The following is a 15,958-nucleotide window of genomic DNA, read 5'->3' as shown; positions in this document are numbered from 1 at the left end:
ACTCGATGAACTTTGAATCTGTAGAAACTGAATTTTTAATCAATTTTTCTTCCAAATTCTGTTTCTAAGATATATAGACTCATGTGGAAGCAAGATTTTCTAACATGGTTAACATCTTTCCTATAATAAAAGGCTGAAGGAATTAGACAAATGTCAAATGTTAAACGTTAAACGTAGTACGTACAGTGACATAAAAAGAGCGAAAATGATTATTATTTCCAACAAGAAACACAAGGGAAACACAATTATAAGCTGCAAATTTTACAGAGAACCATTCATAGTCCTTCAAAGCACGCGTTCTAGATTCAGCAGCAGCAACTGTGTCACATAGGAAAAGGATAAATAAATAAGTACACAGTGAATCATTATTTAAATAAAAAGGGAAAAAAAAACAAATGCTCAGTTACCATCCTGTGCAAAAGTCATCATCCCTCTGACTAGTCCTTTCTGGAGGAGGAGGTGGCTGTTGAAGGTGTTCAGGACCATATTTCATTGGGTCACTAACTGGAGGTGGTGCCACATAAGGACCGGCTTCATAGTACCCTTGCATTGCTGGTATACAAGTATGATATACTGGAGGAGACAACACCTCCTGCTTTGGTGGATATACTTCTGAAAATCATCAATTTAGTAAACCATCAATTGATTAACTTCCTAAATCACAGAAAAAACAGTTAAAAAAAAAGATTTTCAGAAGCCGAAGATAAATTCAATTACCTGCGGAAGCTTGATGATTGTTGTTGTCGTAACTCATTGTTGAAATCAAGATATGATCACCTATGAAAAACTTATATTTGGTATATGAAAAACCAAATGAATGAAATGATATGTTTTATAGAGTTGGCTAGTTGTTCTTTAAGGTCTTCGTCAATGGCGACTTCTTACATGCATGGAAAAACTAGCTAGACGACCTATCATGTGGTGACGATTGGGATTTCTTTCAATAATAATTCAATCCATTTGTTCAAAAAAGCAATGCGGACTCTGCCTTCGTTTGCTAACTTGAATTGCATAGAAAATGGACAGAAGGTTCCAGAAATGAAACTTTAGTCTGCTTTTAGATGGTCAAGATAATGAAAATAATAATTGATCTTCTAATCAAAACGAGACAACAAAAATAGCTCGAAAGCCTTGAATTGCATAGAAAATGGTGGCTCTCTCCTGTACGTAACCCATATTTATTATATTAAGACACGCCATCAAATTAATTTGAACTATATATTGCTATTTTTCTAATTAAATGGAAATATAATTCATTTTTTATAAACAGAAACCTGATCAACTTATTAACTGTATCTTAATATTATTAATAAATGATGCGTGTATTTGTGATATTAATGGTAAATCTATATTTCTTTTAACATAGTTGAATCCCGTTTGGAAGTGTGGTTGCGATTGCTTTTTATAGCGTTTTTCACTTAGAAATACATTAAAATAATATTTTTTTTATTTTTTAAAAATTATTTTTGATATTAAAGCATCAAAATGATCTGAAAATACTAAGAAAATATTAATTTAAAAATAAAATAAAATAATTTTTTTTTAAATTTTTTCAAAAGCACTTTTAAAATGCAAAAACAAACAGGTCGAATAATTAATTAATTAATCTCATAATTTAATTAAAGAAATTTGTGTTCCCTTTTTGAACTGAAACTAGTTTGCATGAGCAATTCACGTTTGTGAGATCATAGCTTAGGTCTCCATTCTTGTAGAAGTCATACAAATGTAATTCTTTTATTAATTTGTTCTTCAACTTGGGAACAAGATATCGATCCCTCGTGAATTTTGTACTAAATGCCTAATTTATTAAAAAAAAAAACTTCTCCTATGATACGAACATTATTTATTTATACACTTTGAAAGTTCATATGTTTTCTTTACAAGCCGAACACAGAGATGTGGCAATCAAAGTCATAGTTATAACATCCCACCCAGGTTGTATCTAGTTCAAGGCTCGTGTATGGGTTTAAGGTTTATATAAATTTAATTTTTAATTTTTTAAAAAAATTTAAAATGATATCGTTTTAAATTTTTAAAAAATATCAATTTTTCTATTGACCCATTTCAAGCTACACCTTGAATTAGTAAATCATCCGAGTTGATTTGCTGTACCAAAACAAATTTTATAACTAAGATTAAATGTGTGTTTGGTAAAATATGTTTTTCAAAATATTTTTTAAAATGTATTAAAATATATATATTTTTTAATTTTTTTATTATTGATATTAGCATATTAAAACCATAAAAAACAATTAAAAAATATTTTTCCTCGAAAATCAGAGAAATCTTATAGCTGTATACAATGATTAGTTATGTTTCATTGCATCAATTCTTTAGCCTTTTCTTTTCTATTCTGAAGTCTACAGTCTCCATTCCCACTCGTGTCGGTTACGCCGTGGAGCCTGTCCCATTACCAAGCTGCTCAACTTTCAAAACACAAACTAGTATATATATATAGCCCATCTATCAGCAATTTGATTGTGCTGACATCCTTTTTAAGCATTCGTCTCTGTTTAGAATTACGGGTCAAGGGTCGGTTAAAATAACAAAAATATATACTTTTATATTTTTTTTTTATGTTTTTAGATTTTGTTTGATGAGTTGATATTAAAAAAAATTTAAAAATTTAAAATATATTATTTTAATATATTTATAAATAAAAAATATTTTAAAAAATAATTAATACATGGATACCAAATATTACCTGCCTATTAATCAAAGAGGAAGGATATTGAGTGAATAAAGAATACATTGTACGTACAGTGACATAAAAAGAGCAAAAATAATTATGATTTGCGACAAGAAACACAAGGGAAACAATTATAAGCTGCAAATTTTACAAAGAATCATTCATCGTCCTTAAAAGCACATGTCCAAGAGGCAGCAGCAACATAAGTCAGCGCAACTGTGTCACATAGGAAAAAGATAAATAAATAAATAGGCACACAGTGAATCATTATTTAAATAAAAAGGGAAAAAAATGCTCAGTTACCATCCTGTGCAGTATCCATCACCCCTCTTATTAGTTCTTTCTGGAGGAGGAGGAGGAGGTGGCTGTTGGTGGTGTTGAGGACCATATTTCATAGGGTAACTAACTGGAGGTGGTGCAACATAAGGACCGGCTTGATAGTACCCTTGCACTGGTGGTGGATAAAACTGTGGTGGAGGAGGAGGAGGAGGATACACCTCCTGCTTTGGTGGATAATATGAACCAGGTGCTGGTGGATATGAAGTAGGTGGTGGAGGATATACTCCTGAAAAATCATCAATTTAGTAACCCATAATTAATTGATTAACTTCCTAAATCACATAAAAAAAGAAAAAAAGAAAAAGAAAAGAAAAGATTTTCACAAGCCGAACATAAATTCAATTACCTGCTGAAGCTTGATACTGGTTGTTGTAGTAACTCATTGTTGAAATCAAGATATGATATCACCTCTGAAAAACTTGTTTGGTATATGAAAAAACCAAATGAATGAAATGAAATATTGTGTTTTATAGAGTTGGCTAGTTGTTCTTTAAGGTCTTCGTCAATGGCGACTTCTTACATGCATGGAAAAACTAGCTAGACGACCTATCATGTTGTGACAATTGGGATTTATTTCAATAATAATTCAATCCATTTGTTCAAAAAAGCAATGTGGACTCTGCCTTCGTTTGCTAATTAACTTCCATGAAACTGGAAAATGTACAGAAGGTTCCTCCAAAATGATTCTTTAGCCTGCCTCTAGATGGTCCAAGATATGAGCTTTTTTTTTCTTCAATTGATACTGTAATTAAACCTATAGTTCTTATAAGAATCAAGGTGAAGGAGTTAAAGATTTTCTCTTCTAGAAGCCTATAGGTGTTTGGGAGTATGATGATTGTTGCTTTTTAAAGTATTTTTTTATTCTAAAATATATTAAAATAATATATTTTTTTATTTTTTAAAATGATTTTTGACAATAGCACATCAAAATAATCTGAAAATATGAAAAAATATTAATTTAAAATAAATAAAAAAATAATTTATTTTAATTTAAAAATAAATACTTTTAAAATGCAAAAACAAACATATCGTTAAACTAGTAGCTTCAATGGCTTTTCTTGCTATATGGTTTTATTTCGAAAGCCTTGAATTGCATAGAAAAGGATGGCTCTCTCGTGTAATCCATATTTATTATTAAGCCATGCAATCAAATTAATCAAATTAATTTGAACTATATATTGCTATTTTTCTAATTAAATGAAAATATAATTCATTCTTTATAAAGAAACCTGATTAACTTATTAATTAGATTTTAATATTATTAATAAATTATGTGTATTTGTGCTATTAATGGTAAATGTATATATTTTTTTAAAGAGTTGAATCTTGACACTAAAATAAAGAGATCTTTTTTACACCGTTTCATTAGTTAATTAATCTCATAATTTAATTAAAGAAATTTGTGTTCCATATAGATTTATTGATAATCCCACAGAGATTTGTGTACTTGGATTATTCTTTGTTTTTGTGCTTTACTTCCTTTCTTTTATCTCTCTGTTTTTTTTTTTTTTCATGGAAAGGACTAAAAGCCCTCTTCTCCTTCTAACATTAAAACCTTTAAGAATATCTATAACTCTGAAAAATATCTCCAACTTACTAGATTTTTATGGAACAACTATGAAACCTAAAATTTTTAAAATCATATATATATACTTGCTTAATTAAGCTCAAGAACACTAAATCAAGTAGTTGATCATCATACATACTTAAATTTAGTACTTAACTAAGCTCATAATATTAAATTAACTCGTGAAACTTATTCATGCTAAGCTTAGTGTTTAATTAAATAAAAAAAATTAGATTATCATCTTTGTTTTATTCCTTTAAAAAAATTCAAATAAAAATAAAGCATATTATTTGGTTTCAGGTTTGTGTTTTAACTTGTACCCAAAAACACTTTGAGAGACCATCTCCTTTTGCTATTATGTTGAAGGATTCGCTTAAAGAATGAATTCATGTGCTTTCTGCATCTTTAATCCTAGATCATTTATGTTTCACCATATATCCTCGACTATTGTGAGACAGAAGAAACGAAGCTTCAGCTAGGAAGCAAGCGGCTTTCACTTGTTTCGAATGTCTAGACCAAGTGTCCTCAAAACATGCTGGGAGAACTTTCCTAGCTAATCGATATGAAGTTGCATTAATCTTTTTCTGCACAGATTTGATGCCCAAATGAAACAAAAGCATGGTTCAATTTTCAGGAATTTCCCAGTGTTTAAAAAAAAAACTTTAAAAAATATTCTGTTTACCAAACAATCTGATACCCTCAAACATTTAGCCTGGCAATCAAAAGTTGTAGCACGGAGAAAAATATTAATTAAAGAGCAACGTGATTAAATGTTAAACGTAGTACGTACAGTGACATAAAAAGAGCGAAAATAATTATTATTTTCCAACAAGAAAGACAAGGGAAACAATTATAAGCTACAAATTTTACAGAGAATCATTCATAGTCCTTCAAAGCACACGTCCTAGAGGCAGCAGCAACTGTGTCACATAGGAAAAGGATAAATAAATAAATACACAGTGAATCATTATTTAAATAAAAAGGGAAAAAAAATGCTCAGTTACCATCCTGTGCAAAATTCATCATCCCTCGTTCTTTCTGGAAGAGGAGGAGGAGGAGGCTGTTGGAGGTGTTGAGGACCATAGTTCATAGGGTCACTAACTCGAGGTGGTGCCACATAAGGACCGGCTTCATAGTACCCTTGCACTGGTGGTGGAAAAGACGGTACCGGAGGAGGAGGAGGAGGACGCACCTCCTTCTTTCGTGGACGTGAAGTAGGTGGTGGGGGATATACTCCTGAAAAATCATCAATTTAGTAACCCATCAATTGATTAACTTCCTAAATCACAGAAAAAAAGGAAAAAAAAAAGATTTTCAGAAGCCGAACATAAATTCAATTACCGTCTGAATCTTGATACTTGTTGCTGCTGCCACTCATTGTTGAAATCAAGATATGATCACCTATGAAAAACTTGTATTTGGTATATGGAAAAACCAAATGAATGAAATGATATGTTTTATAGAATTGGCTAGTTGTTCTTTAAGGTCTTCGTCAATGGCGACTTCTTACATGCATGGAAAAACTAGCTAGACGACCTATCATGTTCATGTTGTGACGATTGGGATTTCTTTCAATAATAATTCAATCCATTTGTTCAAAAAAGCAATGCGGACTCTGCCTTCGTTTGCTAACTTGAATTGCATAGAAAATGGACAGAAGGTTCCAGAAATGAAACTTTAGTCTGCTTTTAGATGGTCAAGATAATGAAAATAATAATTGATCTTCTAATCAAAACGAGACAACAAAAATAGCTCGAAAGCCTTGAATTGCATAGAAAATGGTGGCTCTCTGCTGTACGTAACCCATATTTATTATATTAAGACACGCCATCAAATTAATTTGAACTATATATTGCTATTTTTCTAATTAAATGAAAATATAATTTATTTTTTATAAACAAAACCTGATCAACTTATTAACTGTATCTTAATATTATTAATAAATGATGCGTGTATTTGTGATATTAATAGTAAATCTATATTTCTTTTTTTAAATTTTTTTTTTAGTTAATATAAATATCTGGATTAGTTTATGCACAACTCAATTTATTTTATGGATCCTGAAATTAATGGCTATTTAAACTTTTAATAATCATTATATTAACAACAATATTATTCAAATAACTCTTTAATCTCAAATTAATATCGGCCACCTACTAAATGGTTTAAAAAGTTGAATCTTGACACTAGAACAGAGAGACATTTCTTACACCGTTTCATTAATTACTTAATTAATCTCATAATTTAATTAAAGAAATGTGTGTTCCACGTAGATTTATTGATAAGTACCCCAGATACACGAATCAAAGGATTCAGCTTTTGAGCATGAGTCCCACACAGATTTGTGCACTTGGATTATCCTTTGTTTTTGTGCTTTACTTTCATTCTTTTCCTTTTGTTTTTCCTATTTTTCCATTGGGTATTGGACTCATTACCAAACTATCAGTCCAAGTATGTGGGGTCCTGGGCCTGGCCCACCAAAATGTACAAAACGACCAAACAGAATATAATAATAATAATAATAATAATAATAATAATAATAATAATAATAGCAGTGCTACGAGGGCATCTTATTATTATTATTATTTTTCAAGTGGGTGCAGGTGGGCAACATATTGACCTTGATGGTACCCTTGAACTGGTGGTGGGTAAGATATTTGGGGCGCACCAGGAGGAGGAGGAGGAGGAGGAGGAGGCACCTGCTGGCTTGGTGGCGGATATGCTCCTGAAAAATCAATAGCAAGTTAGCAACCCATCAATTTATCAACTTGATTAACCATATGTAAACAGAAGACTAGTAATATTATTGACAACTTATTTCATTATAGGATTATAGTTAATTAATTTTGCATACCTTGAGATTGATAGCTGGTATTGTGGTACTGACTCCTTTTTCGAAATCAATAACTCACAAGAAACTTAAGCACCTAGCTAGCTAGGAAAATGTTTCACATTGACAGTGCTAAAGATATTCAATGTCACCAGCCAGATTCCGAGTTAGTGACCGGCGAGATAGAAGCACTTCTATGAGGACATCTTATTTACGTTAAGTTTCAAATATATTTATTATAAAATAAATTAAATAGAACTTGTAACATTTTGTAAATTTTCAAAATATTCTTCAAAACCAATTAAATCAATAATACTTCATAATACTTATTACAATATAAAAATCTAAACTTTAAATGAAACAATATAATAATAGAGTGTCTAAGACATTAAATAAAAAATAAATAAAAAAAAAAGTCTCACAAAAGAAATCAAGACATACCAACAACAAAAAATAGCGAGAACTCTTAACAAAATCAACCTATTAACAGAAGTTAAGAACTTGAAAATAATATTAATAAGAAGGGATGAGTTCAATTAATTTAGTGAGACAATAACATATAATATATATCATAGATACAATAAATTAGAGAATAAACTAATTGATATATTCATTATCAACATTTAATAACAAGGTTTTAAAAAAATTAGACATCTTATATATTCATTATCATGAAACTATATTTTAAACAATATTTTTATATTCATTCTTAATGACCGGTATGATTCAATTCAATTGGTTTCATAAGTTTTAAATCGAAGCCAAACTAATTTTTCTTTTAATTTTCTAATTAGTGTTTTTATTTTTATTTTTGGTTTGGTTTTTTTAATTAATTTTTTTCTTAGTTTTATCGGCTTATCGAAATTTTTTTCACCCCTAATAATTGTTATAAAAAAAAGTACAATTTGGATGGAAATTAATGTGGAATGGAAAACCTTAAAACTGGATAAAAGTCCTCAATTAAGAATTTCTAAAAGTCGGAGGGTAAAACCGATGCCAAACTCTAACTTTGAAAGAGCGATTCCATGATTGATTGCCCATTTTGTTGAAATAATAAAACAGATTTACATCAAAATATGTGTACAAGGAAATTAGATACAGAAAACATGTGTGAAAAACAAACAAATTAAGACAATTTCCCACAAGGTGGATTCCGAGAGATGTGCGCTTTGAAGAATTAAAGTCGCATAAACATTCGAAACAACACGGACAACTGTGTCAAAAAAATAAGAAAATTTGTCCCCTCAAGTGTGTGTGTGTTTATATATATATATATATATATAACGATGAATTATTATTTGCAATGGAATTTACACACAGAGAGTTTTGAAATGCTCAGTTACCATTTATGCTTCTTCTTTTTTCAGGAGGGGGTGATATTTTGGTGTGTTCAGCACCCTTTGTCGGAGGGTAATCAACTGGAGGTGGAGCAACATACGGACCAGCTTGGACGGGTAGTGCATAAGCTTGCGAAGGAGGAGGACATCGCGCCCCAGCTGGCTCGGTGGCGGTGGATGCGCTCCTAAAATCTTACCGTGAGATTGGTAGCTGTCATGTTTTGAAACCAAGACTTGATTTATTCCAAGAAACTTTAATTAATACTAAGCTTTTATTCACTGATAATTAACACATATCACCCTTATATTTAAAAGAAGTTTATAGAGTCAAGATAAATTTAAACTATCTTTTTCTAACAAGGATTTTAAATATTAACTTAATAAAAATCCTAAATACAAATCTTCTTAAACTAGGAATATTTTTACTTGATTCTAAATATACCAAAAGGGAATCTTTCTCCTATTTCAACATTATCGGCATCCTTTTCTATAAACATACTTCATATATTCTTGACGAATTCAAAGAATAATTTTTTTTCCCTTTTGATATTATAGGAAAATACACGTAGACCGAAGGTTATTGATTCCATTATCTGCTTCTGTACATATGATTTCCTATTTGCAGAGAACAATAATTAAGATGAAGTCAATTTAAAGTACAACCAAAAGGCTCGATTTTTATCTTTATTAATCCAATTTTTAGTCTATCATATTTCATCACGTCTTTTGACCCTTGCTTGCTAGAATTACTGGACAGATGCTTAAGAACATGAGGCACAAGCACGAGTACAGAGGAAATACCTCAAAGGGGTTGAACTTCTTGCCTCAGGAAGTCAGGAACTCGATATTTGGTATTGAGATGGGCATGTCTCTTTATGTTATTCAAGTTATAACTCCTAGATATATACAAATTCACAATAAAGATAAACACAGAAACAGCGACATGAGAAGAAGAACAAATTCGAATGTCATTTTCTTCTCTTCTTGGATCTATCCCGCTTGTATATAAGTACAAGTTGAGAGTGAAAAGGCTATATTTTGAAATTCTTTGAAAAAAAAGGGTCTCTCATCATGAGAAATACAAAACTGGTGGGGCTCTTTCTATAACTAATATCTCTTGCAGAAATGCTATCACAAAATTCCACAAGTCGGAAATCATTAGAAGGAAAATAAAGTAACCCAAAATCAATTATAACTTTTAAGGCAAGTAAGAATCCTTTTAATGGTGGCAAGCTTGTGCTAGTCTACTTTAATATGTCAAAAGTGTATTTGAATAGACTGGGCTATAAATTTTGCTTCTTCAGATTTAGATCTCAAGACATATTTGAGTAGACTAGTAAGCCGTGCGAATTTTTCTCTAAGACCTTCCAACTTTTTTTGGTGTTAAGCTTTTAACTGAGCTTTTTCTTTGTTATCCATTTGTCTTTTTCGTAGTTGAATGCTTATAAGTGTGTTTCAATAGGGAACCTATATTTCAACTCGCTAAATAAAAATTATGCAACCATGCACAAGTGATGATGTTATTAATAAGAAAAATGCACATTCATTGTGGACTCGCCCGTCATGGGGTGACAATGGTCTTGGGATTCAAGATGTCACATGTTGGGCTTGCCATGACAAGATTGCACAGGATACAACCTAACAGGTCGGTTCAACTCATTAAGTGCATCATGGGGGTAGGTTGCTATCTAGTCTCAAAGGGTCTTTTGCATGCTCAGTGATCGTTTCGGAAGGTCGATATGAGGTTTACAAGTACTGTGAAGATAGAGGCCATGAGAAATATTAGATCGGCATATCAACCATTATCGAGTAAATAATCAAGCGAGAGTTGAATGGTTTAACAGATCTTGCCCAAGCTAAAGCCATTAGGATACCGTTACTTCCCCACTTATCCTAAATTTTAATATGTGTTTTCTTGAAGTGATGCATGATAATATAAATAGGGATGCATGCTAAAGCAGTAAAGGCAATCAAATAAATCAAACAAGTACAACAAATGAGATAGCAATAAAAATAAGACAAAAAACAAAGCTTAGTCAGAAGTCCCCAGTGGAGTCGTCATTCTATGACACCCGGACATCATGGCAAGCAATTAAAAATTTTCAATTGAAAAAGAAGCGATATCTGACATCTTATTCTTTGGGGGGAATTGTCTAGTTCAAGGAATCGCCACCTAGTATTATGGTTTTTAGGAACCCTAACTGGTCAACATAGATTCTATGATACGAAACTGGTTACGCGAAATGAAAGATACTATCACTGCTTAAGCGTCCTACTTGAGGTAAGTTGTATTGCTGATTTCGTCTAAAATTACTAAGAATTTGTTCTCCTCTTTGTTTTTTTTTTTGTTCTTTCTATAATCTTCCTGACTCTAGTATCAATGAACGTTTACCTACGAATATTTTCAACTCTAGCGTTGATAAATATTACACAAACTCAAAAGGTGTGATATTCCTGACTCTGGCGTCAATGAATAAGTTCATAAAATTCTAAATTTTTAATAAAGAAGAAACAATTTTTCTATGCCTCTGCTTACCCTTTTTATAATTTGCTTCTTGTTTAGATAAGAAAGGAAAGAAAGATGCATTGCATAACATGTTCGCGTTTAATAGTAATGTTATGTAGATTGAGCATATAGCAAGGAAAAAAAAACAATACGCAAAGAAAAAAATAAAACAAAGTGCGAGGGGCCGACAAATAAATCAATGAAGATCCCAAATTGTTTTTGGAATTTCTGACATAAAAAAGGGACTCATTTAGCCAGATATCAAAATAAAATAGGAATAAAATACATGAAAAAGGCACAAGGATGTGTTTTGCCAAACACTCCCTTGGCCAAAAGTAATTTGGACCGGTTGGGCCTGAAGTCCAGACTCGGCCCACACTCTAAGTGATTAACAAAGATTATACGATACGAGAATCTCTAAGTGATTAACAAAGATTATATGATAAGAGACTGATTACGTGAAAAGAAAAATATTGTCACCCTTTAAGTGTCATATCTGAAACAGACTGCATTGTTAGTTTTGTATAAAATTACTAAGAATTTATTCTCTTTTTTTTCTTTGTTCTTCCTATAATGTTTCTGACTCTAGAGTCGGTGAATATTTAGTTACGAATATTTTCAACTTTAATATTAGTAAATATTACACAAACTTAAAAAGCATAATATTCCTAACTTTAGCGTCAATGAATAAATTTATAAAATTTTTAATTTTTAACGAAAAAAAAATAATTCATTATAGGGTGGCTTCACAAATCATAGTAAATTATCGGTTATTGCACAAATGTTCACCATCAAGTCGAATTATGGGTTGAGGGAGGCTGATTATGACAGAATTATCGAATAAACGAGAAACATTTTACTTGAAAGGAACATGCTGAAAAAGAACTTCTATGATACTAAGTCCATGATGAAACTCCCCGGTTTAGGATACCAGAAAATTAACATATGTCCAAACTTTTGCATGTTGTACTACCTTGGAAATGCTGAGCTGATAGAGTGCATGACATGTAGGTAAATAAATTACCAATGAAATCTTAATCACATACCAACGGAATATTGTCGTCGGTAAAATTATGAAATCTTGTAGTGCCTTTTCATAAGTTTAGATAAGAAAGGAAAGAAAGATGCATTGCATAACATGTTCGCGTTTAATACTAATGGTATGTAGATTGAGCATATAGCAAGAAAAAAAAAACAATTCACAAAGAAACAAAATAAAACAAAATGCGAGGGGCTCATAAATAAATCAACGAAGATCCCAAATTGTTTTTGAAATTTCTGACATAAAAGAGGGACTCATTGAGCCAGATATCAAAATAAAATAGGAATAAAATACATGAAAAAGACACAAAAAGTAATATGGACTGGTTGGGCCTGAAGTCCAGACTTGACCCACACTCTTTTTTTTTCTTACTAGGCTGGATCTAACCAGTCGTACAAGAATATAGTTATTTTGACCAAAATCTTATTTTTTCTTCCTTCATTTCATTTTCTTTTTATTTTATAAAAAATAAAATAAACAAATCACACATCTATTTCACAAAGAAAAAGAAAACATTAGTACCCATGAATATATATATATTATTATGAAGGGAGTTTACGCGCACATGGAGTCTTGAAATGTCCAATTACCATGCATTTATTTATTTTTATTTATTTTCCTTCAGGAGGGGGTGACATTTTGGTGTGTTCAACACCATTTGTAGTAGGGTAAACGAAAAGAGATGTAGCAACATATATATGGACTGGCTAGATGGTATTTACTGGTTAACATCTCATTCATCTTCATATCTGATTCTAAAATAAATTGAATAAAAATTCGGATAACATTATAAACCCTGTACGATGGATCAGATGAAATTTCTACGCCTACACTAACACTACTTGAGCTGATTATTCTACCATTATGGCTGACTTATTGTCTTAACGAGTTGACTTGCTTTTCTCCTGCGTGTCCTGTCAAAATCCCACTACAACGTCTTTCCTAGATGTTCTATTATAAATCCATCGCCCGAACGAAAAATCAAGAAAAGCATCACAAAAAAGAAAAGAATCCTAAACGGTAAATTAAATGCTCACAACCTCACAAAATATTATTTTAGTAAACGGTGTTTCATAATCTTATTGTTTGCTATTTATTATCAAATCTTCATAGTAATATATATTAAAAATAATGTGTCCCCATCTCTTATTCTATCTCATATCCATTATTTCAATTGTCTTGGTCTCCTACACCCTCACAAATCCCAAAACATGCAAAAATAGATTTCAAGCAGTCGCAGCAGCAACAGTCCCAGCAGCAGCAGCAGCAGTTGCAGTTGCAGTTGCAGTCGCAGTCGCAGCAGCAGCAGCAGCAGTTGCAGTTGCAGTCGCAGTCGCAGTCGCAGCAGCAGCAGCAGTCGCAGTTGCAGTCCCAGCAGCAACAACGGTAACGACAGTGGCGGCGGCCGCAGCAACAGCAGCAGCAGCTGTCATATAAGGCAACACAACTGTCACATAGAAAAAAGATAAATAAAAATGTATACACTAAATGATTATTTAAATAAAGATAGGAAAAAGAAAATTAAATGATTATTTTTAAACATTCGTCTCTGTTTAGAATTATGGGTTAAGGGTGGGTTAAAATATAAAAAAATATTTAAAAATATTTTTTTATGTTTTTAGATTTTGTTTGATGTGTTGATATTAAAAAAAATTAAAAATTAAAAATATATTATTTTAATATATTTATAAATAACAAACACTTTAAAAAAACAATTAATACTGCATACCCTAATATTACCTTCCTATTAATCAAAGAGGAAGGTTATTGAGTGAATAAAGAATACATGGTACAGTGACATAAAAAGAGCAAAATTAATTATGATTTGCAACAAGAAACACAAAGGAAACAATTATAAGCTGCAAATATATTTATATTATATAGATATATTCACATAATATTTAAATTATTTTTAATACAATATAATATTAAAATGAATAGGATTCGATTCAGGTGAACCTCTCATTCGCCTCCATGTCTTAAATATGGATCCAAGCTATAAAAATCACATGCCATTGTTAGTCCTCTCGTCGGAAAAGGATCCCTTTATTTTAGCACATCGATCGGTCCCTGGTCTCACCCCCACCTAAATGTACTAGTCGATATATATGTGGAAAAGTATTGTATAATTAAGAACGAACCTCTCATTCGCCTCCATATCTTAAATATTGATCCAACCCAATCCAATAGAATGACACCACACACCACCTTGTACGATGGGCCGGATGAAAGTTCCTTGGCTATGCTGGTACCACTTGAGCTGATTGTTCCTATATTATGGCTGACTTGTTCTCTTGAAGAGACGACTTCTTCTTTAAAAAAATTTAAATAAAAATAAAGCACATTAATTAATTATTATATTATTATAAATAGCTAAAAGGAATCAGTGTTTTACTGTGGACTGCATTATGCAGTCCACAGTAAAACACTGATTCCTTAGGTGTTTTTTTTTTTTAGTTGTTGAAGTTTTTTTAGCTGTTTTTTTTTATGCTTTTTGAGATTTTTTTTCTTTTTTCTTTGTTTTTATAATTAATTTTTTTCGTTTAGTTTAGTTTGTTAATATTAAATTTCTTTCTATTTAGTTATTAGACTTTCATGACACATATCCCGAGTTTCACGGGTTAACCTGGTTTCACGGGTCAACCCAGTTAATTTCGGGTTGACCCGTCAATTTTTTTATTATTATTTTCATAAATATTTTTGTTTAATTTAGTTTGTTAATGTTAATTTTTTTTATTTAGTTATCAGACTTTCATGACACAAATACTAGGTTTAACAGGTTAACATGATTTGACGAGTTAACCCGAATTTTTTTTCTTTTTAATTAATTTTTTTTGTTTTGTTCAGTTTGTTAATGTTCACTTTTTTTTTTATTTAGTTACCAGACATTCATGACACAGATCCCGGATTTAACGGGTTAATTTGGTTTGACGAGTTAACCTGAATTTTATTTTATTTTTTTGCTTTTTTTTCTTTTTAATTATTTTTTTCGTTTAGTTTAGTTTGTTAATGTTAAATTTCTTTCTATTTAGGTTTTTTTCTTCGTAGAGGTTTTTTTTTCTTTTATTTTTTCTTTTTAATTAATTTTATTTAATTAATTTAGTTTATTAATATTAAATTTTTTTCTAGTAGTTCTGGGCTGATGCCTTTAGTTTTTTTTTTATGCCTTTGACTGTGAACTGCACAGTGCAGTCCACAGTGAAAAGGCTGATGCCTTTTGTTTTTTTATTTTTAATTAATTTTTTCATTTAATTTAAATTGTTAATGTTAAATTTTTTTCTATTTAGTTATCAAACTTTCATTACACGGATTCCGGGTTTGACAGGTTAACCTGGTTTGACGAGTTAACCCAGTTAATTTTGGGTTAACCCATTAATTTGTTTTTTTCTTTTTAATTATCAAACTTTCACGATGCGAATTCAAGGTATGACGGGTTAACCTGGTTTGAAGGGTTAACCCAATTAATTCATATTTTTTTCTTTTTTTATTAGTTTTTTTCTTCCTGTTGGTTTTTTTTTCTTTTTAACTAATCTATTTAATTATCACACTTTTATGACACGACCTTGCAGCCAAACCCATGTCCAATGCTATTGGGTCTAGTATTGCAGTCCAGACACTTTTATGCTAAGGGTTAACCCAAGTTTAATG

At 31.0% G+C, this 15,958-nt stretch overlaps 3 protein-coding genes across 3 annotated transcripts; all 3 read right to left on the bottom strand.

The window, feature by feature from the left end:
• Positions 1–186: 186 nt before the first annotated feature.
• Positions 187–987, bottom strand: LOC133678389 (protein CYSTEINE-RICH TRANSMEMBRANE MODULE 11-like). Its single transcript, XM_062100677.1, has 3 exons — positions 718–987; positions 408–612; positions 187–318 (listed from the first exon to the last, which is right to left on the bottom strand). The coding sequence occupies exons 1-3, from the start codon at positions 752–754 to the stop codon at positions 306–308; spliced, it is 255 nt and encodes an 84-aa protein (XP_061956661.1). The 5' UTR covers positions 755–987; the 3' UTR covers positions 187–305.
• Positions 988–2,691: 1,704 nt separating this feature from the next.
• On the bottom strand, positions 2,692–3,456 carry LOC133678029 (protein CYSTEINE-RICH TRANSMEMBRANE MODULE 10-like). Its single transcript, XM_062100179.1, has 2 exons — positions 3,375–3,456; positions 2,692–3,254 (listed from the first exon to the last, which is right to left on the bottom strand). The coding sequence occupies exons 1-2, from the start codon at positions 3,409–3,411 to the stop codon at positions 2,989–2,991; spliced, it is 303 nt and encodes a 100-aa protein (XP_061956163.1). The 5' UTR covers positions 3,412–3,456; the 3' UTR covers positions 2,692–2,988.
• Positions 3,457–5,341: 1,885 nt separating this feature from the next.
• LOC133678388 (leucine-rich repeat extensin-like protein 3) lies at positions 5,342–6,255 on the bottom strand. The gene is made up of 3 exons (XM_062100675.1): positions 5,937–6,255; positions 5,600–5,831; positions 5,342–5,515 (listed from the first exon to the last, which is right to left on the bottom strand). The coding sequence occupies exons 1-3, from the start codon at positions 5,971–5,973 to the stop codon at positions 5,500–5,502; spliced, it is 285 nt and encodes a 94-aa protein (XP_061956659.1). The 5' UTR covers positions 5,974–6,255; the 3' UTR covers positions 5,342–5,499.
• Positions 6,256–15,958: the final 9,703 nt, after the last annotated feature.

This window comes from Populus nigra, chromosome 18 (assembly GCF_951802175.1).
Source record: "Populus nigra chromosome 18, ddPopNigr1.1, whole genome shotgun sequence".
NCBI lineage: Eukaryota > Viridiplantae > Streptophyta > Magnoliopsida > Malpighiales > Salicaceae > Populus > Populus nigra.
Note: the sequence above shows the minus strand (reverse complement) of the source record. Positions and strands in the feature narration are given on the sequence as shown.